The sequence below is a fragment of the Lagenorhynchus albirostris genome, chromosome 19 (genome assembly GCF_949774975.1).
Source record: "Lagenorhynchus albirostris chromosome 19, mLagAlb1.1, whole genome shotgun sequence".
NCBI lineage: Eukaryota > Metazoa > Chordata > Mammalia > Artiodactyla > Delphinidae > Lagenorhynchus > Lagenorhynchus albirostris.
This window is the reverse complement of record NC_083113.1, coordinates 20,908,351-20,933,710: the sequence shown is the minus strand read 5'-3', so window position 1 is coordinate 20,933,710 and position 25,360 is coordinate 20,908,351. Positions and strand designations below refer to the sequence as shown.

The following is a 25,360-nucleotide window of genomic DNA, read 5'->3' as shown; positions in this document are numbered from 1 at the left end:
CATGCAACTGCAGCAAAGGGAGGGGGGATGCAACGCCGCCTTGACCTCCATCACCGGTGGGGGACCCGCCACCCTCCACCTGCCCCACGGTCTTGCCGTTTGCTGAGTTCCCAAGTTACTCTGCCGCCCAGAACATCGTTTGTTTTTCTTTGTTCCGAAGACACGCTACATGAGCATTTGCGTGAGGCCATCTGTATCTTTACAAGGAAATAATGGAACAGGTAGAGAATGTGTGTCGGTGTTCAGGATCCTGACCCGTGGCTGAGCTCCTGCGTGATGGGGCGAAAGCCGGAAGTTCCTCTTTGGTGGGACTCAGAACCCTGTCCGTGGGTCAGTGCAGGAGCCGCAGACCTCCCTTCCTCTCCTCTCCTGTCTCTGGCTTTGCCTCCCTCCTGCAGGTTCTCGTCCCCCCTGACAGTCCTGGGGAGGGTCTCTGGGAGGGAGAGCTGTCTCTAGCCATCTCTTCTGCAGCAGCCAGCCGCCCCCCGACTCCCAGGGACTGCCCCCCTTCTTTTGGAAAGGGCCACCTCTTTTTTTTTCCTGAAGGTGGCAGTGAAAGAAAAAAAATGACTCCTTTTGAAGGTTTAGGAATTTTATTACAAAACCCATGAAGCACGCATCCTGTTCGTCCCCATGTGCCCAGGGGCGCTGACAATGGAAATCCCAGCCCCACAAAGTGGTTGTCACCTGGGCCAGGCCACCCTCTCCCCTCTTACTCCCTTGCCAGGATAATTGAGGATCATAATGCTGGAGAGGGAGCTCGGCTCGCGGGCTGTCAGGTACCTGCGCGTCTTCATGTCATCCGTCAGCATTCAGCCCCTCTGTCATCTCTCCTCAGCCTTCAGCGTCGTGCTCTCTCATCGTGTTCATTATCTCGGCTCAGACCGGCCCTCCCCCCCACTCCCCCCATCCAGTAAATGCATCTTTGTGCAACTCTCAGTCTCCGATTATGAATCGATGATCATGTGGTATAAGAGAGATAGATGGCTTTTAGTTCCATCTTGTCTCCCCTAATTGTAAAATATTAGTTACATTACACTGTGTCTTTTGATTAATGGAACTTATTTGGAGTAGCCTATCTGAACCCTCCCCCTTCTAAAGTCCTCCACTGACTTTTGAGAATTGAGTGATTTCACTTAAAGCAGACAAATAGGCCCTTCAGCGGGGAGATAGTGAGGCTGTGCTGCTGTGGGCAGGACGGGAGAGGCTCCACCGGCCAGGCAAACGCTGGGCTGCTAGTACACGCCGCGAGAGGAACTGCCTTCCCTTCCGTATTTCACCCCCTTTTTGGCAAACCTAGCCCATCTTGCTGACTTGCAAAACAGGATGTGAAACCAAATTGAATTAAAATTAAATAAATTGCAGATTGCCACATTCCCACACTCAGCCTGCGAGAAGCCAGTCAAATCTGAACGTTGATGGATCTGCGCTCTCGCTGGCTGGCTCCCTTCTCCCTGCGCGGGGCAGGGCGGCCGGGAGCATTCCGCGGACCACAGCTGACTCCGGGAGACAACGTTTGTCCTTTAACGCAGAATTCACCTTATTTGGCACTAGTTACTTAAATATGTCTGTCGATAAAGTCCTTGCCATACAAAAGGGAAGTCGGTGGCTAAATCCCTTATAAATAATCACTGCCTATCTTTTCGGTGTAAATTCAAGGACACGTTCACTTTCGACCTATCAGCTCAATTAAGAAGGGCTATTTACTGTCGATGTGTATAATGTCTATATCTCGGGGAAATAGGAAGACTGACTTCATAAACAAACTATCAGAAAAAGGCACCGCAGGTTAGGAATTCTAGAATGCGTCTTGATAGGGGCACTTCCAGGACACATGCTGTATAAAATGCATGCAAACATTTCTCTCTATTTTTTAGGATAGGCTTAGTATTTTATTCTGACCTTTGGATTTTTATTTTTACTTTTATTTGCATGATTCTTGTAGACACTGCCTATTATGTATTTTCTGGGGATATGCTATTTCATTTAATGTACTAGAGGCAGAAGATTGATTTTATTATGTGTATAGGAAGCTGGTAATGTTTTACTTTATTATTATTATTATTTTTGAGAGCATAACAATGTGTTTATGGCTGCCAGGGAGAGTGAAGGGAGCAAAACAACCGTGCCTGAGTATAAAATTCACCCTGAGGAGTAGATGCCCAGAAACATGTCGATCGCAGATTGGCAGGCTGAGCGCACGCCACTTCAGCCACCGCCTGCCTTCCATGCCCGTTTGCACGGGGGACCTTGCAGGCATCTGGAGAACCAAGATACACGTCTGCTCTGGGTTATCACTCAGGTACCCAAAGTGCTACCCCTCCTATCACCCGAACCTAGATTTCAGATTTTATTTATTTCATTTTTCTGTGTGTTTTGAGTCCTTGCTTTGGGGAAAACGTATGCTTGAGGACTCTTTGTTCTGAGTATCAAGGGGCTTTTTAAAATGTCAGCTGAGTTTGGGCTGTTGTGTCTCGTAAAACTCTTTAGGGCTTAAGATGTACTTTCTCCAAATTCTCATTAGCGGTGTCGCTCAGTTATGCACATCCGTCATATTTTGAGAGTATTTTATAGAATATTCTTACTGCAGCGTGTGAATGCATATTGACAATTGTTGGCACTTTTATATATTCCACGATACACTTTTATCTGTTCTGGATCCATAATAACAAATGTGTAGCAAAAAGCTACATCAAAAGGCAGTTATCCCACATGCATAAAATGCTCTGACTTGGTCTCTTTAATTTTCTTACTGCAGCTTCTGAAACCCTCACTTCATCCTGAGGGACAGCAATCTTTCATTTAAGTAAAGTGCGTGCCCGCGAGGGAGTGATGGCGTTTCTAAGGCCAGCGGTGGCTCTTGTCTAGGGCAACCCCTGCGTTGGGGCTAAGAGCAGGGCATGAGGAGCTGCACACAGCCCTGGCCGCCTCCCCTCTGGCCACCTTCTGCTGGAGCCGTGTCATCCCGGGGGACACGGGTTGGAGAGAAAGCAGGCAGGACCTTCAGGGGCTGGGGAACGGCAGCCGACGTTTATGGTCGAAGCAGCAGGCAACGTCTGTGCTGAACTCTGGGTGGGTGTCATCAGGTGCACCCTGCCATGCTCAGATGAGCCCCTCTGACAGATGAAGAAATGGAGGCTTGCAGATGTGCCGGAGCTCGCTCAAGGCCAGGCAGCTGTTAAGGGCTGGGGTCAGGCTGCATGCCTCCCAGACCAGGCTCTTCTTGTTCCTCAACCCTGTCTGTGTGTGTTTGGAGTAAGTCTGGGCTTTAACCGACTGCTCGATATCCTGTCGTTCTGAGGATTCGGGAGATGATGATCCCCGTACAGTCCCCGACACGTAGTTAGAGCTGAGATACTAAGAACACGTGTGTGAGGGGTGGTGGTGTGAGAGGCAACTCACCCCCAAACAGAAACCGCTCCCTTTAGGGAATGCTCGTTTCTTCCTTCCCGTTCTGGTTTCCCGAATCGTTTTCTGGGGGAGTTCGGAAGCTCAGTCCCTTGGGTGGGCTTTCGGAATGGTTGTGGTTATTGTCGTGACAGTGTGGTTGTCAGACAGGAAATAAAAATTTGGAGATTTCCTCTAAAAGGAAGACAGCCAGGGCCTTAGGACCAGCAGGAGGTGGGGTCACCTGCGGCCCTGACTCCCCCATGTGTCACGTGGGATGGTGGGTGTGGAAGCTCTTAGCCAACAGCAAAGCGTGAGGCACGTGTAAGAGAAGAGAATGATAGCAGTGATGGTGCAAAGGAAAGGAAAATGGGCAGGCGTGCTCGTTAGTTGGGGCTGCAGAATGAGGGTTTGCTGCTAGAGACCAGAAAGTGAAAATTTCAGTGTGGCTTGCTGTTTGGCATCATGTATTTTAAAAAATAAAATAAACATCTGGTTGTTTGAATGCAAGTGAGAGTCCCCTGCTTCCTTCCCTGCACGACCTGCACCCCCCACCCCCCGGCCAATTTCAGCCAAGTTGTGTGTGTAAACACAGCCTTAATTGATATCAGGTTAGGGGAGTCTGGGAAACATGCTGCAATTCAGAACCCTGGGATGGACATCTTGAGATGTCTCCAGAAACCCAACAATAAGGTGTTTATTTGCTGACCACCTACTATGTGCAGGGCTTTGTGAGAGATGGGCTGGCAGCACATACCAACAAGACTGGGCCACCGTCCTCAGGGAGCCTCTGGCTGGCCGGGGAAGAAAGTCCCAGTGCGGGCCAATCCTGCCATGGAGCGGGGGGGGGGGGGGGGGGGGGGGGGTTGGGCCCCCTGGAGTGGGCAGGGGGCTCCAGGGAAGAAGCTCAGAGGAAGGGACTGGAACCCGGATAATTAAGCTCGAGATGAATTTGGTAACGAAGCCTCATTTAGTTCCCATTCAGCTCTAGTCTCCCTCTCTGTATAACGACGCATCTATTTTGAGACTCAGGAAAGAAATGCTTCAATTTGCAAAGTAAATGTTTGTTTGGTTGTTTATTAATAATCATGTAAAGTATTCCATTGGATCCTTTGGTGCTAAATGGCTGCCTCTCCAGTCTCATCCTTAAGGCAGGATCTTGGGGTCCTTTGATGGTTCAGAGAAGAGGGGTCTGGCGTCGGACCCCCTGGATTCAAACACTAGCTGCTCCGCTTCCTGCTTCACCTGGCCATGTCACTGATTGTCTTTACACCTTGCTTTCCACATGGATAAAGTGAGAGGACCTGCTCATCGGGCTGTGTGAGGACTATTTAGATGCGATGGTAGAGCCCATACATGTGATCAGTGGCCCCAGGCTTAAAACAAGGGCAAGGAGTATCTGATTAAAAAATGCACCTGCTACTAACAAAAACGATATTTTTTTTTCTTTCGGTGATGCTTGGTCCTCCTTTCCCTTCCAGTTTGGTCAATCACTTTAGAAGGAATTTTGCAGCGTGAGTAAAGATACTGGCTAATTATTATGAGTAATTTATGGCTTGGGGTCAGTGTGGCTACTTCCAACAGTCTGAGTGAGGAAAGGTAGAAGAACATATTTCCAGGGGAGCAGATGGCTGGAGGTGGGGAGGGAAATCCATTTGTGTATAGTCTAAATTCCTCCAGAACAAAATCTAGAATATCTTCCCAAAGCGAACCAACCAGCCGAGCAGTCCGTGGAAGAGGCAGAGCTGATCAGGGTCCCTGTGTATTAAGAGTGGGGTCTGCTCTGGACCACCTCTTCCTCCCTGGCGGCCCAACCCCCTACAGACACATGTGACGGAGACAGACTTTGCATCTGGGCCAGTTGTCCCAAAAGGTCTGTGGCTGGGGAGGAGCCCGCCTCTGCCCGGATCCCAGGCCACGTGTAATAGGAAGATCCTGACAGTAAAAATCTTCTTGTCACTGAGACATTCCTCAACTGTTAGCAATCAGTTTGGAGGTGGGGAGGACGGGGGTGGGAAATACCAAAGGACATCAAAGAGGGTCTCACTCCCAGACTCTGCTGTTTCAAGGCTCTGTAATTCGGGAAGGTTGTGTGCTAAATAATTTGTGAGCCTCCAAACACGCAGGTTATTGTTTGTGGACAGATGGTGTATCACGTTTTATCGCTTTTCCTTCTGTGGGTCCTCATATGTGGGACTGATGTGCACTGAAGTCTTTGTCTCCTTGCTAAAATCTCTAATCTGAAACAGGCAATCAAGCACAGAGGCAGGGCTTCAGAAGGCATAATCAGAGTTTTAAAAGCAAAGGGGAGGGGGAAAGCCAGAAATCCAAGTGCAGTTATGAGGCAGATGTGTTTGCAGAGAAGGCGAGAGGTTATTAGGGTATTAAAAGTGGACAAATGAAAGGGACTCTGCTGAGCAGAGGCAGAGGGAGAGCCAGGCCGTGGCGGCAGAGGCACCAGGGAGCGCCCGCCGGGGCTGGTCCCCCACCTTCCCCGGGAGCCCAGGAGCTGGGGCGATGGGGTCTTTTGTCTCTGCAGGCGGCCGTGGCGGGGCCTGGGAGGCCCCATCTTGGAGCTGCGGCGGCCCTTAAGAGCTAAATCATGTTGATCTACAGGAAGGAAATGAAATAGACAAACTCGCTCCTCTTTTCTTCCTACGGATTTTTCTTTTTTATTCTGAAGATAGAATTACTGTTTGTAAGCATCTGAAAGTCATTAGAGGCCCTGCAGTCTGTCAGGTGCCGACACAAGAAACTGCTGAAACCGAACGGGTGCCTGCACCGAGGGCTGGGAATTTGTCATGTGCTGATGAGCAGTTATAATAATATATGAGCAAATCACAAGCATTCTGCAAATTAATCAAATTTTTTTCCCCTTCTCCCTTGTCTCTGGGAGAGTGGCTTTGCAGGCAGACGTAGGTGAAGCAGTTTTACTCACAGATGGTCGCTCTGGCATCAGATGGAATTTATATAACAGTAATTCTGATTTCCTGCCAAAGTAGCAGTGAACACACCAGGGAGATTGTAGAAGGCGAGTCATGTGGTTTTGCTGAGGTTGTTGTGGGAAGTTGAAGGGGGGAAATCTCAAATTTTCCTCTTTGCCTTTACTGGTTTTGCCTGAAGGGCCAGAAACGGAATGCCATTCTGCCATGGGCGAAATCCATCACATTTTTTCTTGTGACTTGTGCTGAAAGAGTGCTTCGCAGCTGTTGGGACTGCCCGGCAGTGACAGAGCCCCAGGACTCCTGACCCTGACCCGCTCCTTAAAAGCCAGGACGGAAAGGGGAGCAGGTTCAGGAGGTAGTCGCACCGCAGGCTGCAAGGAGGCTGTGCTGATGCCTCGAGAGCCGCGCTCGCTTACCCTCCGCTCCCCGTGGCATTGCTAAACCTACAAGGGCTTTTCTTTTCAAGTGTTTTATTAAATGAAGAGTCTAACAGCCCTCACTTTAATTGCACACAGGCCCCGTGTATAATGCCGCTGGATTTATTCAAGTAGTTGAAAACGATGGTGCCGGTGATTAAACTGATGGTCTTAGTTTAGCAGCTCAGAAACCTGGGAGTGTGTAGGTGTGTAAGTGTGCATGCACATGGGTGGCGGCCGTAGGTCCCGGGAGGGTCTCCCTGCGAGCTGACACCCCCTTCTCCCCCTAGACTTCCCTCTCCTGGGGAAATCCTGTTCTGCCTGGGGTGAAGGGGGACGACACTTGACACTTTGGGGACCACGCTTGAGAGTGGATCTCACCGCAAGGTGCCTTCCCTGCAGAGGGAAAATGATACCAAGATGGCGTGTCGACTGCATTATGCAACAAAGTCCTGCTGTTGTGGGGTTTTTTCCTAATGTAAAGCCCTGCCCATTTGTTTTGGTTTACGTGACTACAGAGAAATAAGTGGATTAGACGGAAACTTTAGCATGCTTCATTGCAGCTGGGTGCCGACATCTGTCATTCCTCAGCCGTATTCTGGATCATGCCAGACAGAGAAAGCAAAGTCTGACACCTTTGATTTTAGAGAGAGCCTTTTATAGGGGGAGAAAAAGAGAAGAAAGGAGTAGCATTTCCTTTGTGACTTCATAGGAAAAGCCACCTCTCTCCTGTGCTTTATTTATTTTATTTTATTTTTGGCATGTGACAACATTAGTGGCACTCGGAGAGCGCGGAACGTTGAAAAGTTTATGTTTCCATCTCTCCGTTTTAGTTTGTAATTTTCTATTGTTCATGGTACCAATTTCTTGAATTGGGCATGATAAAATGTAGCTATTTAAAATGTATCCAGTGTGCCCATCTATATGGATATATACCGTGGGTATGGATTGCAGGTGTCTGATCCATTTACGAAAAGAGGGATGTGTGGTTCTCTCACGTAAACTCACATTAATACAGTACCACAGCACTGAAATTTGATGGTATATGACTGGCCCCGCTGCATTGTTTTTGGTGAGATATTCTACAATCCACATGAGCCCACCTGCTTCCCTCCCCCAAACCATATGAGCTCCCACCCCAAGAAGTGTACTGTGTTTACGAAAGATGTGAGTGGGTAGTGAAGTATCCACAGATAACCTTGGATACCAGCTTTTAGTGGATCGGCTGTCTATATACTTACAGCGTTTTGTGTTGGGTGATTTTGTGGGTTTGCCCCCTCCCCCCATTTCTTTTCTAGTGAGGCATGGTGCATACCACACCCTTGGCACACGCCAAGTTACAACATTGGCCCGCCTCCCATAGTTAAATTGTATAATAAAACAGAACCTACAATTAAGGGCTGACGTGTTCATTTTAAGGGACACGATGGAAAACAAGAAACAAACCAGCAGAGACCACCCACTTGCTAATTTCACTGTGTGTGTGTGTGTCTACAGGAACGCAATTTATCTGCCACATGCAAAACCACAGGAAGGCTTCACCCCGTGACCCTGCCTCACCTGGAAGGAGGTGAAGCTCTGGTTGTTAGCCTCAAGACAGTACAAGGCAGAGGTTGAGAACTCAGGCCCCCTGGTGCCAGGCAGGTGGCTGCCTCTGGGAAGATCTTGCCAGACCTTCTGACTTTTCTAGATAAACTGGTAATCCATGTTTTTACATGAAATTTCTTTGTTCTGAAACATCAGCAATACCTTAAACCTTTTTAAATGTAGCGTTGGGGACAAAATAATAAAAACGTGTGCCTCCAGGCTGTGATTTCTGAGGAGGGTGGAAGCGTGTATGTCCATAGTAGTGATGGAATCCGTGGAGCTGGCCCTGTGGCCACCTGGGCTCTGGGCTCCCGGTCAGGTGGGGCGGTCCAGTCCCAGCACTGCACAGGAAGTGGTGTGGTTGAGGGTGCTGGGGAGGGGGTATGGGGGGAGAAGGCCTGTTCGTAGAGCTGTGATTGGGAGACCGAGACCCAAGGTGACCCAAGGTGCACCGGAAAATGGTCAAGCTCTCATGTGCCCTTAGTGGACTCTGGGAGGAGGAGTGTGGCAGCCGGGACTGGGGTCCCAAGGGGTCTCCAGAGCACAGAGCACTTGGGTTTTCCTGGTGGGGAAAACAGCAGGGCAGAGGGTACGCTCCAGATACACAGCCAGCCCAGGCATGGGCAGTGTGCAGGGGATGGTTCCGCAGGGTCACCTGTTGGGAGGTGGGGCTGGCTCTGAGGAAGAATGCCAAGCAGGGTGGAGGGAAGCAAGGTCGGGATATGTCCTCACAAGACCAGAAACTGGGACCAGACTGTTTAAGTCAGGGCTGCCCCCCCCAGGGTGTCCCTACGCCCCCGTGAAGGCGAGAATGTGGGGCTAGGCAGAGGGGTCACCCACCCAAGGCAGGGGCCAGAGCCCTTCCTAAGAAGCTGCCCAAGGGGAACAACTCCCAGCCTCCCGTATCCAGTCCCTACTCTGAGCATCGCAGGCCTCCTAAGGGGAGGGAGAGACCCCCCCCAGGCCCGAGTCACAGGAAGCCATTAGTGAGCAGTGGCTGACAGAGCAGTGAGGTGCCTACTTACGTAGGCCTTTGGTAAGCGCCCATGCGGCTCTGGCGGCTGGGTCCTGAGGAAGGCTTCAAGGATGAGTTGAGGCTTGGTGGGGTCTGACTGGAAGGAGATTTGGGGGCTGGGGTGGGCAAATTCCTGGTGGCAGTGGCAATAAATACTAGGTAAGAAGGGGTTGCAAGTTGGAGAGCCAGGCTAAGGAGGCAAGATGCCCTGGTAAGAAATAGGGAGCCATTGAAGGCTGGAGAGCAGGGATGGGCATAAGTACAGAGGGGATTTGGGGACTGGCATGGTGTGTAGAGCATGCCCACTGCCTTCTGGTCCTTCTGGTGTCTTTCTCCTGTTCCTACAGTCCTTGCTGTTTCTGGGCTGGGCTGTTGACCCAGTGAGCCTGGTGGTGTCCAGAGGTGGATTCACCTGGAGCAGGGCTGGCTGTTACTGCATCTGCTAAATGCCTACCACCCACCTTATTGCCACAGGAGCTTCAGATAACTGTATTCAGTCCAATATTCCTAAGGAGTGAAGATATGGGTATTAAAAGTATGAATAGGAAAAAAAAGAAAAAGTCCTTGGGGCTTCCCTGGTGGCGCAGTGGTTGAGAGTCCGCCTGCCGATGCAGGGGACGCGGGTTCGTGCCCCTGTCCAGGAGGATCCCACATGCCACGGAGCGGCTGGGCCCGTGAGCCATGGCCGCTGAGCCTGCGCGTCCGGAGCCTGTGCTCCGCAACGGGAGAGGCCACAACAGTGAGAGGCCCGCGCACCGCAAAAGAAAAAAAAATAGTATGAATAGGAGGTGCTGCATTGGCTAATTTTAGAACCCTTCCTATTTTTGTCATCTCTTGAGCACCACCTTAATAATTTTACTTAATATTCATTAAAAGCTTTAAAAAAAAGGTAGATTTATTTTAGCAATACTATCCAACTTTAGTTCACTCTTTTTTTCCTAAGGCTGTTAACCTAAAAAGTGGTCAGCTCAGTTCTATCTAAAATCATCTCTGTTAGTGTGGTGTTCCAAGTACTTCCCTTCCCCAGAAATGCTGGGAGAGAGAAGAGAGTTTCAGGAGGGTGAGGTTTGCTGTGTGACACTGGGTGAGGTTCCAGCCCCTCTGTTCTGTGGCTCCCGCCTTGCACTGAAGGCAGCGTCCTCTCATTTTGGTCTCTCCCAGCATTTCTTTCAGGATTAAGTGCGCTCACCCAGCGACAAACACTGGGTATTGTGAGGGGATTATTATATTACACATCTAAAAATCTCCAAAAAAGGAACGTAAGTTCATCCATCGACCCTTGGAAGGTTATTTAATGATAAACATAAATGCTTTCATAAAATCTGGGGAATGATTTAAGATCTTGGATCAATAGTTGCCTGTGAGTGCCAGTAGCTGGGCCTACGTTACAGTCTGGCTCTCCTGACCACCCAGGCAGGCTGGTGGCTCACTGAGCACATAGGCAGCCTGGGGCAAAAAAATAAACAGGATTTAAGGCAAGATCTGCACGGCGTGGGCCAGAGCATGGGAATGAAGTCACTGAGGAAGGGACCACGGTGAGGTCAGGGGGAAGGAAGGGCAGGACCTCCTGAGGCTGCTACTTCTGAGGTCCTGGGCTGCGGGGAGAGGTGGGGAGAGGGCTGAGCTGGGAGGATCTGGGGGACTCCGACACCCCTGCCAGTTGCTCTCTTCTGCAGACATCTCCTGGAATCCAGCCTCATCTTCTCAGCTTTCACACTGACTGAACTTGAACCTGAAGCTGCAGAGAGGCAGCAAGACGGTGGGTTGAGCCCTGGCTGCAGGCTCAAAGGGAGCTGGTGCAAAGCTGGGTTTTCTGCCTTTCTCTGGCTTCGTGGCTCTGGACACACACCGAGCCTCTCAGGGCCTTGGTGTATTTAGCTGGCAAGCGGAGACCCTGACACCTGACTCTAGCATCGTCATTGGAATGACCATTCCAATTCAAGACTCCCGCGCGACAGGCACTTAATAGAGTATTTGAACATGCGAAACCATATCTAGCAAACGTTGATTTAACTCTTTTGATGTGCCACACAGAGTGCTAACCATTTTACAGGCCTTTTCTCATCGAATCCCTGCAACCCTATGAGTGAGCTATGATTACTACACCCACTTTAAAGATGAAAAACCTGAGACTTGGCAAAGTTGACTAGCCGGCCCAAGAGTGTGTAAGCTGTAGAGACAGGTGAGGTTTGAATCCAAGTGTCTGGCTTGAGAGCCCACGTTCTTCACACTGTGCCTGAGTAACGCAAACGCTGTATATTGGTAGGGCTGTATCCAGCAGGGTGCTGATGTGTCCCACCCCCTCCTCCAGGAAGAGTTTCCCTGTCACCAGCTTGGCTTCACTGGGGCCACACTCTCAGCTGTGTCATCTCCTGATCTGGGGTGTTGTGCTATCACCGTCCACTGCACATCAACCAGACTCACTTTTTAAGAAAATTTTAAAATAAAAATTTAATTCTAATATAGATTTAGAATTACAAAAATGTTGCATAGGTTGTACAGAGAATTCTCATATATCTCATGCCCATTTGCCCCTATTATTAACATCTTACATTGGTAGGGTACATTTGTTACAATTAATGACCCAATACTGATACACTATTATTAAGTATTTAATATTTGACTCAGGTTTCCTTAGTTTTTACCTAATGTTCTTTGTCTTTTCCAGAGTACCACGTTACATTTAGTTGTCAGGTCTCCTAGGGCTCCTCCTGGCTGTGACAGTTTCTCTGTCTTTCCTCGTTTTTGAGGACTTGGACAGTTTTGAGGCGTATTGTGTAGAATGTCCCTCAGTTGGGGTTTCTCATGGTTAGACTTGGATCGTGGGTTTTAGGGAGGAAGGCCACAGAGGTAACGTGCCTTCTCATCCCATCAAATCAGGGAACGTGCTCTCCCCCTGACCTTGGTCACCTGGCTGAGGTCGTGATTGTCAGGTGTCTGCCTGTACGGTTCCTCTTTCCCACGTTCCACACTGTAGTCCTGTGAAGGAGGTCACCATGCAGCCGGCACAAAGGAGTGGGAGTTTCAGCCACCTCCTCCAGGGGGAGCACCTGCGTAGTAAATAGTTTGGAGCGCGTGGGGCATTTGTACTTTTCCACGTAGGTATTGATTCAATCATTTAGTCGGGACAGTATGACTTGTGGATGCTTATTTTACACTTCATCATTGACTTTGTTGCTGAAGCTGTACCAGCGCTGGCCGCTGGGGGCTCTCTCACCGGACTGCGTGGGGCTTCACAATACCCCCATCAATGCATGTGTCTGGAGCAATTCCTTGCTTTCTGACACAAAGTGCTCCAGGATCGTCTTGTGTATGTCCTGCTCCAGCCCTAGAACCAGCCATTTCTCCAAGGAGCCCTGGTTCCCTTTTCTTGTGAATGGTATTAGAAATCAAGCTCTGGGCTAAGTGTGCTTGCTGCCCCTGGGATATCACGGCTTCTGGGCCCTCTCGGCGGACAGAAGAAGGAAATATATGTGTGTATATTAACCCTTGCATGTACTCACATCTCTACAGTATGTATTAAGCTAAACACAAGTTCACACTGATGTCTCCAATCTATTACCATATGGATCGAAATTGGCTTTAAAAATACTAAAATATATTTTTCGATAGTGTTTTAAATTTAAACCCAAATCACAGGAAATTTAAAACCTAAAATTATTTATACTAAGGCTATTCCAAAGTGTTTTAGCATCTTAGATTAGATGGATGAATATTTTTTTGAAAACTGAAAACATGAATTATGTACCTGATGAGAACCGTTCTTGCCTATTTAGAATTAGGGAAATTTATATATATATATATATATATGTATATGTATATGTGTGTATATATATATATATATATATATATATATATGTAATGTGTGATACTGAGAAAAGACTCTTACTATCAGTTCAATGCATGTTTGTGTATATTTTTACCCATCTCATTGTCCCGCCGAGACTGTTGAAGCTTGAAGGATGGCCGGGGTCCTGGGCAGGGACCCTCCTAGTTTGCAGCTTCAGGTTCAGAGCAGCAGACGCTCAGAGGGAACAGCAGGTGAGGGCCAAGTGGAAACCAGGCACTGCCCGAGAGGCCTGACTGGCTGGCCAGCCCACTGGTACCACCCAGCCTGGATTCATCCCAGGCCTGTGGGGCGGGGTCCACCTCTGGGGGGGCGCCGAGTTTCCAACTTACCCAGTTGGCCCTATAGGTGGAGCCATTTTCTAACCTACCAGCATGCAGTTTGCAAATGTCCTTAGTTTCAAGGAATCCAAAGGGCTCTGGTTGGGGTGCAATAGGGGGAAGGCTGTTATTAAGGAGTCTTGTTGGTACTTCCCAAGCCTCATAGCCCGGTACATGCGAGTTGCCTCTGAGGGCTGCTTCTCTCCAGGTCATTACCAGGACCCATCTAGAAAACAATGCCACAGAACATGGCTGCGAGAGACCCTTCTGTGGTAGCTTAGAAATACTCCATAATCCTGTGCTCCAAAGAGGATATTGCAGAAAGGAAAATGGGGGTGTCACAGGTGGGTCAGCTGTGGGCTGCTGCAGGCCCCAGAAAGCACCCATAATGCTGCCGGACACCAAGATTCTTCCTCGGCCAGCCTGGACTCTCTCATGCTTTCCAGCCTTCTTAGGGGTTTACACCCACCCATTATTTACGTAAGTGTGGCCACACACTTACGTAAGTGTGATCTAGAAGCCATAGCAGCAATGTTCCTCTTCATTTACCCACTGTTGTCTTTTTCCAGTTATGAACAATGAAAGGCCCCAGTGTGGCTGATCTGAAAGGCTTGCCCTGGTCTGAGAGATGGCTTGGCAGTGTGAGGACACAAGGAGATTGTCCCTGTCACTGTTTACCTGGGCCAGGGACCCTACTCTCCACCACTTACATACATGACCCTCTTCTGGACCCTCTTCCTTGCGTTGACCACAGAGCGTGAACCATGATTCTGGGGATTGGTCCTCTCCACGCTAGGATGCCCTTGTTCCAACATCCAGAGCTGTGCCTCTGTCACAATGTATGGACCCTCTGGCAAACAGCACATGTGTCTTTCCTCAAGAATGTTCTTTCTCTCTTGGGGGTTCTTTCATAACGCCCCATTTTGAGTCATCTTTCAACGGGAAACGAGTCTTGCTCGAAGCTTGGATGTCCTTCCCTCATGAACGATTGGCCCCTTCCTGTCTCCACTTGGGTCTCCAGTAGGTTGCAACCCCTAAAGGCAGTCTTAAGATGTGTGGGCAGCCATTCAAATGTATTGGGTGGGCCTGTGTCAGGCATGTGGAATAGATGCCCTTCCCACCCTCTCGGTGCTAAAAGTACTGCATCATTCCAACAGCAATCTGCTCAGGGCAGTGCATGCAGCAGGTGCTCAATGTGTGCTCATGGAAGTGGGCTAGGGTCCAGGAGATGTGTGATGCGAGCTTTGACAGAGAACTTACAAAGCCCTGTGGCTTGGTGCCAGCCATGGGCTCAATACCAGTCTTTGACGTGCATCTGGATGCCACAGTGGTGCTTGTGTCCATAAGGGGTGTGGCATGTGACATGTGTACAGTACCACACATCATAGCACACACTCCTCCAGGAAGTTCATGGATTCCCTCCTGCAGCATCCTTGGGTCTGATCAAAGAAAGCTCTTTGTAGAGAATCTTCCCACAGGTGGTTTGCAAGGAGTGACAGGAGGGAACGGTGAGATGAGAGTCTGTTCTGAGAAAACCCTAAGGTTGAATTCCTGATCAGGAACTGGCTAGCTGTGTCTACCTGACTTTGGACAATTTTTTAATCTTAGTTTTCTTATCTGTAAAATGGGGAGACGTTTCTCCACCGTATATCCCCACTGGTTGTCATGAGGACCATTGAGGCAATTCCTATAAATGTGCTCTCATGAGTGGGTGTCAGACTGTTTTCTCACCACCCTGGACTAAGCAGCAGAGGTTGGTCACTTACCCCTCTCCCCATCTCCTCTCCACCATCCCTCACCTGAGCAGAAACCATCAGCATGGAAAGTCTGGAAGCCTTGTGGACACAGCTCCTGCTCTTCCCCAAACCCAGATGCGCACAAGTGTGGAGCTGTAATTAATGGATGGTCCCCCAAGGTCAGGCATTTTCCTCTCCCCCTTAGGTACAGGGAAGGAGAAGATATTTCCATCATAGCAAGTAAGAAAAATGTCTCGTTTTCCCACTTTTGTTATAAACAATGTACGACTTGCTTTCTCCTTCTCCTCCTGACCCTCCACACCGTATACATATTTATATATTATTCATAGTGGATTAAAAATGAATGCGCTCTTTACCACGGCTCTACGGCGCAGTGACAATACAAATTAACGTATGATGTACTTACTTTTCGCGTGGCAGTGATGGGAAATGTTGATGGCCTCAAAGTGAGAGACAGAGAGGGGTGGAAAGTGGGCTGGTGGGGGGGACTGCACATCTAGCCGCACCGTCAGGGCCCGAGGCCCTGCCTGCAGACGGGGATGGGGGCTATTCGGGGCAGCAGCCTCGCTGCAGAGCTGGAAAGGCTCTTTCCCTTCCCTTCTCCCACGGAATGAGGTCCAAGCTCCCCAGGGGGTCCTGTGGCCCTTTCCCCTGCCCAGCTCTCACCGAGCTCCACCTCCACCGTACTGACCTGCTTCCATGCCCCAGCACCCACCCAGCCTTCCTGTTCTAGGGTCAGGCTCATCCTCTGTCTGGGGTAGCATTCCTCTCTTCTTCCCTTCTCTTGGCTACCTCCCTCTTTCCTTCATCCATCCATCCATCCATTCACGTACAGTTTTGCTTGAAGAATAGTTGATGGATATCTTTGACATCCCAAACTCTGTACTAGGTGGTGAAAAACAGCAGTAATCAGAAAAACCAAAAAACAAACCCAAAACAAAACCCCACAGTCCCTGAGCCATGGAGCCGAGAGTCGGTCTTGTGGGGAAGACAACATAATTGTTTATTTGTTGAGCTACTCTTGTTGGATGCTCTACTGTGGAAGAGAAGAGTTTGCTATGATGAACCTCAGTGGGTCTGAGGGGACCCACAGAGGGGAGGCCTTCGTGAGGCTGAGGCAGCTGCGCTGAAGGACGGGATTACAGTAATTCGATGGAGTAGGTGAGGGAGCATTCGCGTGGAGGGAATGGGACAGGATTGGGCCAAGGTCCTGTGGTGAGAAAGGGTATAAAGTATATAAAGCCTCTGGAGAGCAGAGAGGTCCCTGTGGCCAGAGGCAGCAAACTCAGGGCTTTGAGGGTGAAGAGGGTGGAAGGGCGTGCAGGGGCTCACGTTCCTCTCAGCTGAGCTCTCGGAGCCCCCAGTCACCTCTACCATCTCCCACACTTCATTCCCTCAAAATGCCAGCCTTGTACCAGAAGAGGACCCTCTAGGTGCGAGGTCCTTCCCGCATGCGCCTGTGACCCAGCCCAGCCCAGCCCACGTTTGCTGAACTTCGTCCAAGGGAAATGCCCCTGCTAACAACTTGTTTCTTTGGACTCTGGAGGTCTTCCAGTTCCCCAAGCCCCCTCCAAAGGCAGGTGCCTGGAGGAGAGACAATATCTCTGGCTTTAACCCAAGACCACCTGGGACAAGACCACCTGGAACAGGCAGGCTAGTGTGGAACAGTGACACACGAAATGCTGGTCGAATCAGTGCTTTTGATGAAGAACAAAACATAGCCTCCCTTGACCAGGCTTAGATAAGGAACAGGATGACAGCAATGAAATCAGCAACCATAGCAATGACAGACTGCTGACATTCCTATAGCTCTTTGTCATTTACAAATTCGACACACCGTCTCATCTGATCCTCACAGCAGGCTTATGGTGTCAGTATTAGATTATCCCCCCATTTCCAAGGTGTGGAAACTGAAGCCTTGAGAGATCAAGTGCTCACTCAAGGTCAGACAGAGGGGAAACTGAAGCTTGGGTGTTAGTAGCCTCCCAACCTCACAGAGAGGGAAAGCTAAGCTTTGAACCCAAGCTCCTGGTCGGACTCATACTGCTACTGCAGGGCAGGAGGACACCTGAAAGCAAAGATGCAAAACTGAGAGAGCTCTCTGTGGTCAGGCGTGTGCAGGAAAGGATCTCCTGTGTTCAGAGGGGCCAAAGGACACCCTGGAGGGCAGTGCTTCTTTGTGGGGTTGAACTTGAGAGAGGCCAGTGTTTTGATGCTCTCCTCAAATGGGGAGCTGGCAGGGGTGAGTACACTTATTCTCTTAAATTCAATCACCAAGAAAATCTGTTAGACTCAACTCTGTCTTATAGCCTTTGCTACTTCTTAGAAACTGATGGACAGTAGCATCTTCATCGCCACCTATAGACCCAAGTGAATGGCCACCTCCATCTCCAGTTTACCAAGGTGGGCACAGGCAGCACAGGCTGGTCTTTCCTCTCATTAAAATGTGATGGATGGAAGTTTGTAGAGTTTGTCACCCTGAGGGCTTCTCTTCAGGGGACAGTTGACCTGCCTCCACCTGGAGATCTGATTTCCTCAGAGCCCCACATCCACTGCAGCAAGAAGGTAAGAAAGGTCAGTGCAGATTTCCACAGACTCTCCCTCTGTCTCTGCCTTCAGGTGGGTCCCTTGTTCTGTCACACATATCGGAAAATCACAGTAGAATATTTAGTGGAGCTCTCAGCTTTGGGGTTTGTTCTGAAGTCCTTGCTTATGTTCTTTGACCAAAACCTAACATATCACTGTGTTTGTGCCAATACCAGGGACTTCGAATGGATGAATGGTATAGAGAAATATGAAACTTTTCATCCAGATTTAGCTGGACTGGGAAATGTATCAAGTTTCCAAAAGTGCTTTGCATACCAACAGCTTTCTGTTTGGGAGTAAATGTTCTCATCACCAAAGGATCAACCTTTCACTTACATTTGATTCTTGAGAGAACACAATGCTTTCTTCCGGACTCGTCTCAGCCCCTCACAATCACCTCCCTCAGGATGGACCTCTCATTTCTTCAGATAATTTTCTTCTACATCAGTCTCATGGGAAACTTTCAACTAACCCCTCACAAGGGTGTGTGTGTGTGTGTGTGTGTGTGTGTGTGTGTGTGTGTGTGTGTCCTACAAAAACACATTGTAATCATGGTTCTCATAAGGATTGGAGAATTAGGACATCTGAGTATGTTATATACATTGGAAATTTGTTTTAAAGTCAAACCATCCAAGTTTGCTATATCTTAAGTTACTTCTCTGTGCAATGGGGTTGATATCCTTTACAAAACTGCCGTAAAGCTCAAATGTGAGGTTAAACATACAAAAATGTATGTGAAAACCTGTGGGACGTAGGCCTTTGGGATCTTCAGGTGCTACCATTATCTACAGTGCTTCTACTTACAAGGTATATTGCAAAATCAGGATTTACGATGATTCCAGTATTGTATAGATTTCTTTCTACAAATGTACACATGCATAACATTATACCTTTACATATAGCTCTCCAGCTCACCTAAGTTAAAATAAAAACTACTTCAGTACTAATGGTTTGACCACTGAAGTATCCAAATATGCCAGAATTACTGTACGTCTTTGACTCTACCAAGAAATAGAGATTCAGATATAACCATAGGATAAAATCATGATTAATATTTTAAAATCAATCGGTGGGAAAAATATACTAAGTGCTTTTATGTCAAGTTGGCCAATTCGAAAAAGCTCTTATTGTGAATAAATGCGATACTTGAGGTTCTCTGTTTGGTTTGCTGTTTGGTTGTCCCACGGTGACACAATTGGCAGGTTGTAGCACAGGTTGTAGCATAGATTCATACAGAAATGTATTATTCAGTAATAATAACAGAGAATACAATAAACAGCTTTCATAGATGGGGAAAAAAAGCAATGGAAGAATGGAGGAACCAGTGTGAATCCTGGTGACCTGAGGTAAATTTGTTAAATAATACCTTGGTTTGGTAATTTTGCTTCATGGCTCTGCTAGCCTCTTTGGATCATGGTACCAAGAGTTTGACTCTCTTTATTTATTTTTATTTATTGTTTGGAGTCCTTAACTCCAAAGACTTGTCAGACCACCATGATTTTCTCCATCAGTCACTTATTGCCATGAAATAAATAAATCGACAAGTTAGCCCCAGCTTTTTCTGAGCCATGGTGGTTAGGATAGTGGTCACCCCTCCTCTGTGAGCTGCCACAGGGCTGCCCTTGGGGGGAACCCAGAAAATATAATCCATTTCTGAGAAGATTTGGACAAAACTTTAAAAACATTTCTTAAACCTCCTGAGAGAAGTCTCAGCTCTACTCCTCAGGTTCTCTGAATGACCCTCAGTTGGTTCCTATGCCTCCAGCTACAGATTTGGGCCCTCCTTTCTCCTGCTCAAGAGCTGCCCTTTCAGAGAACCTCAAATCCTCCCTCACTGAGCCCTGGGCATAGCTTCATGTCCATAGGGATGACGACTTCATGAGTTAGGTGGTTGAGTCTTGGGATCTGTTGGAAACTCACTGAGGCCCAGCTTAGCGCTGACTTAGATTCATGATTATGGTGGGGAGAATGGGCACGGCTTTTCCTATCCTACTGCCACTGATCAGAACCACGATTCTTCCCTTCAGTCTATGCTCTAACTCCAACGTGATGAAGAGTAGGGCCATGTATATTCTTCGTAAATATGCTAAGTCCACTAGAGGTAGAGTCTCAGTTCTCCTCCAGCACCATCCCAGGGTCTTCCCTGTCATCTGTGTGAGGGGCGACCGAGCCCAAAGGGTGGGGTTGGGTAGCAGGAAGGGAAGAAGTGAATGGTGCTCACGAATCCTTCTCTTACTTGACAATGGTGGTCCAGGCCCCTCCTGCTGACTGTCTGTGCTCTTCTTGCTGTGGTAGGCTATGTGGAAGGTCCAACAGCAAGTGTGCTTTTCTTGGGTTTCATTTGTTCTTACCTCCATGGACTTGCAAATTGGCTTTTGCAAGTGGGAAAGTCGATCAACTTCAGCCTTGTGTTAGGTACAACAACAGAAACAAGAGAAAACTCTATCCAAAAATTTGTATTAAAAAAAAAGGCAAGGTGAAGCAGTAAGATAATAATACAGTCCACAAACAGTTAATGCCTGCTTGCTCTGTGCCAGGTAGTGGACTTGGCACCAGTGATATTAAGATGGCTATGCCTCCTGCTTCAGGAACACATAGATAGTCATGGTGATCAACACACACACACAGCAGCCCCATAAAACATGCGTCCCAGTTGGGCAGAGCCTTGAAAGAAGAATGGGGTTTGGGTCTGCAGAGAATAGAAGTATTTCAGGGAGAGAGTAGCACAGCAAGGGTGTGTGGGGACGCTGTGGAATGAAGCCTTTTTGCAGAGACCATCTAATCATTTGGTTTGGAGTGGGCAAAGGGGGGATGCTCCCAGGAGACTTGAGAGGTGCTGGGACTGAGCTATGAAGGTGAGGGGGTAGGTGGCCATCAAAATTTGGGCAAGGAAATCACAGCTGAGCTTCTGCTTTAGATACTCACTGTGGTATCCCTGGGGAGGATGGGCAGGAAGTGGGGAAGCTAGAAGCAGGAAGCCCTCTTGCAGGCTGCCATGTTCATAGTCTAGCAAGAGTTGGTGTACACTGGACTAAGCTCAGAAGGGGGGTTTTGGAAGGAGAAAGGTTCAACAGGTAGAATGGATTTGCCCAGGGGCCAATTGTCTAGGAGGGAAGAAGGAGAGAGCTAATTCCTGGAGCCCACTAAGAAAGAAGCAAGAATCTAGCACTGTGTGCAATTTGGTGAGAAAATGAGTTTCAGCTCCAAACGTTTGGTTGGCCTCCAGTTCTTCAAGAACAAAACTGTTTTGCTAAGTAGATACACAGGACTTCTGCTATCACCATTCTAGTAAAAGTGCTGAATATGCTGTTCAGATGTTTTCTGGGGTAAACGGTTGGGCCCATTTATTTACTTGTTTATTTTTCTGAGCAAATGAAACCCAGCCCTGGGTCTTGACCTCTCTGGGTGCTGGGTAAAACAGCTTCCAGGAATTGCGTATCTACCGCTTCCCAGCATCAGGCAGAATACAACTGTTCCATTATAACTTCCCAAACCAGATGCTTTACTGGTTCCTTAAGATGGCAGAAATGTGTACACGCCTGCTGTGCATCCGGACAGAGAAATCAAGCCTGAAGGAGCAGATGGATTTCACACAATCCATCTTCTGTTCTGATTTATAGCCTTTCTAGTAAAGTTTGAGTCCAAGCGTCACTATTCAAAATCAAATTTCTTTAAAACTAGGTTGTCCTTGATTATCCTAATGTCCAGGTTCCTCTCTGATACCTTCTGCTGCCTCCTCTTGAAATCCTGAGATTCCCAAATTCTTCCAGCTTGGCACTTCCGCTCCACCCAAGAACAAGGCTTGGGTAATATCCCTCTCTCACCCCACCCCAAACACCCTCCCCGGTCACTCTTGATTTGCTTATCTTAAGAGTTAAGATAAAAAGAGTTAGTGGGAGGATAAGAAAGTGAACTGGCTTGGAGACCTGAGTCAGAATCTCAGATGGCGGGATTTATGGCTTTTTTGTGTGGAGCTAGGGTCAGCAAAGTACAGTCCAAGGCTCAAATCCGTCTCCTGTCTGTTTTCGTATGGTCTGCAAGCTAAGAACGGTTTTTACATTTTTAAATGGTTGAAAAAAAAAACCCAACAAGAATAATATTTCATCACATATGAAAATTATATAAAATTCAGATTTCAGTATCCATAAATAAAGTTTTGAATTTCATCAACAAAAATTTGGAATTTTATTTCCTCTCTTGCTATATTAGTACCTACATCATATCTTTGACCTTGGCCTGCAAAGGCTAAAATATTTGCGACCTAACTTTTTATAAAAGAATTTCCAGGTGTTGGGAACTTTCTCTTCTGTTGCCTAGAAACTCTGAATTAAAAACTCTGGCCACGATGGAAATCCCTGTCCAAGTTATTATTATTTGGTAACATTATTTATCCAAGTAACTTATTACTTATCCAAATAGTTATATGGGCTGCATCTTCATTCTTTGCCATTCGATTTTTGCAAGGCAATAACACCGATGATATTGATAATATTGGTAATCATGATCATGGTCCTTTGAGCGCTGGGGGCCGGGAAGGGGGGTAAACGGCAGAGCTGACCGGCCACTCTTTCTGCCCACAGGTCACAGGCCTTTCCAGTGCCGCTACTGTCCCTACAGTGCCTCTCAGAAGGGAAATCTGAAGACCCACGTCCTCTGCGTCCATCGCATGCCTTTTGACAACAGCCAGTATCCCGACCGCAGGTTCAAGCGCTCCAGAGTCGACTCGGAGGCTTCTGGGAATTTCGAAGACCTCACAGCTGTCAAGGCGGGGAGCTCAGCGGAGCTAACGGAGGAGGGCAGCAAGGCCCAGGAGGAGCGCAACTGAGCCACCCAACCCGGATATTGCAATATTATTTTACACAGTTTTCAGATTATGCATCTGGTAAAAGAGTTTGCTAACTGCATTCCAAGGGGAAAAAATCATGTACAACCTCCCCTCTAGTGTATAGAACATTTAAAAAATTTAAAAAGATAGCTATATATATATTAAAAAAAAATCCCCAGCCCTTGAAAATGGCTGCTAAACTGTTACCCGGCAACAAGTATTTCCAAACAATGCAGGTGGGAGAAAAGGGATTTCAGAAATGCTTGGTGTCCTCCGAGCTCAAGAAAGCTGGGGGCCCTTCCAATGCTAGAGTCGTCTTTGTTCAAAAATCATGCTCTTAACTGAAAAACGATACCATCTAAATGATTTAGTGTTGCCTTGAAGATGGAAGGGCTGTGTTTTCGTTGTTGAAAACACCTCTATAATCTGACACCAGCTGCTGTCATCTGCCTCGCACCCTAATGGGATGTGTTGGGAGGCGGCCGCGGTGCCAGTCTGACTGGAGCGGTCACTGCAGAGAAAATCAATTCACGTGGTGGTGTAACTGCACTCTCAGAGAAACCTTAGCCGGCCCGCAGCCAGCGCCAGGGCTGACCGGCACTGCAGAGGATTGCCATCTTCAACGTGCATTTTAAAAACACCCACAGCCAAAGGAATCAATGGTCAGGAAGTATCTGCAGACAAATGTCCAGTGCAGGTTTGATGAGTAATTCCTTTTTTTTAGATCAAATTGCAGTATGGAGGGAAATGCTTTTTTCTTGGTTGTCTTTTTTTCTTTTCTTTTCTTTTTTTTTTTTTTGGAGGAATTTACAAGAAGCTTGCTAATAAAAAATTTTTTAGGGGTACATGATATAAAAATGCTTAGAAAAACTAGCCCACCCTATCCACAGAAGGTGCTGGTGAGGAATGGAAGTTTATGTAACAATAGATTGTTTTTATTATGATTTTAAAAATTTTACTTGAAAGAAGGCTGCTTTGGTCCTTATTATCGGATTTTTTTCGTGTGTTAGTTTTTGTAAGTCTCACAGACACGAAGCAAGATTTTCTTCTCCAGCAAGCTCTTATGAAATAGCTTGTATTAAAATATGAATCTAAACATCCTGCTCTCTATCACTAATGAAGAAGACTGTTTAAGTTAAAATGTCTGTTTTTGTAAAACAAATGTGTTCTATATTTTTGTAGATTTTAGATTTTCTACTGATTGGATACTCCAAATTTATCAAGTTCTGCACCACCCAGAGGGAGATTGGAGAGCCAATAATGAAACAACTCATTCTTTTAAAAAACAATTTACGAAGACTAGTTAATGGTTTATTCCTGAATCTGCTAGTGTGGTGTCAAAGTTCAGCCTCTTAACATACTTCCTTTGCGTGACACGAAATTGGTGCTGTTGCTTGTGACGGTGGAGAAGTATTGAAGTATTAACTTCTTCTAAAAAAATCATTCAGACTTAAAAAAAAAAAAAAAGATAGATATCTCCTTGCAGGCTGGGAGCACAGAATAAAACCCCAGGGCCTTAAAAACTTCAGCTCTGCCTACAGCAGTTTACAAAAATACTGAACTGCAATCAATGTAAATAAAATGCTTCGCTATCCTGAGACCAGAAGGAATCTCAGGCTAATAAGGAATCCGGTTTGCATATGCTGTCGAGAGGGTGACATCCACCCGGGGTTTCAGTGTAAACGTGGTCGCTGTACAACGTGGACCCATCTGGCATAGAGCAAGCTGCTTTCTTGTTTTTCTAGAATAGTTCTCACTGCCTTACTTAAATCGAGTTGATAAACTTAATGCAACTGTTTCTATGATCCTAGAGAAAGGACTGAAATGTTATTGAAAACTTTCCGACTGTAGTAAGCTTTAGGATTTTAAATGCACTACTGTGTTTGGTGACTGTGCCAGTCGCTTGCTTTCTGTGTGTTTGCCCTGCCTTTGGTATCTTAGCAAAGAAAAATACAAAAAAGAAGAAAAAAAAGTAAAAAGAGCAAAAAAGAGGAAAAAAAAGTGGAAAAAAACGAGAGCCACGTTCCATTTCTAGCACTTTGGGCGCTCTTTCAGTATCCTTTTGTGTCTTCTGAGCATCGTCAGATGCGACAGGCAATAATTCTGTTTGTGACACTGGGAACATCCCCTCTTCTTTGTGGCGTGTGTGTTGATTCCATTTTGTCCAGTGCTACCGTCCTTACTTCCCCCCTGACACAGGCCTTCTTTCCAGAACATTTGTAACTTGTAATACAAACAAGTGACAGCCGCAGTGATGCAGTGTCAGTTTCTGAATGTCATCAGGTTCTCATATCTAAACATGTCAAGTTTTTACCCTGTAACTTCTGTAGTCTGTGATGCTGGTCATAATACTGTCTACATTCCTACACAAAGAAAAAAAATCTATCTTGGAGGAAATCTGAGATCAATAGAGTAGAGGATTTTGTTGCTATGCTTGTAACAAGTAGAAAACTTTGTATTTAAAGTTTATTCTTGGTCATTATTTATTATTATAATACATCAGTTGACAGAACTTTATTCTGGTATAGAAAGTATTAAAAGTTGTTTTTTCAGCAATGACTGTTTTCTTTCTGCTGTTAGAATAAAATGTCTTTGAAGCAGTCCAGTTTTATCCAGTGTTTTACGCAATAAAACCTCTACCTCTGGGGGAAAAAAAAAACTTTTCCTATTCACAT

At 47.2% G+C, this 25,360-nt stretch overlaps 1 protein-coding gene across 1 annotated transcript in view; it reads left to right on the top strand.

Moving 5' to 3' along the window:
* The window catches only part of ZNF536 (zinc finger protein 536), a 229,474-nt gene extending 206,789 nt beyond the window's left edge, over positions 1-22,685 (top strand). The window contains exon 4 of the mRNA XM_060130858.1: positions 22,441-22,685. Coding sequence (XP_059986841.1) covers positions 22,441-22,685 — 245 coding nt within the window. The remainder of the gene's footprint in view (positions 1-22,440) is intronic.
* The last annotated feature ends 2,675 nt before the right edge of the window (positions 22,686-25,360 follow it).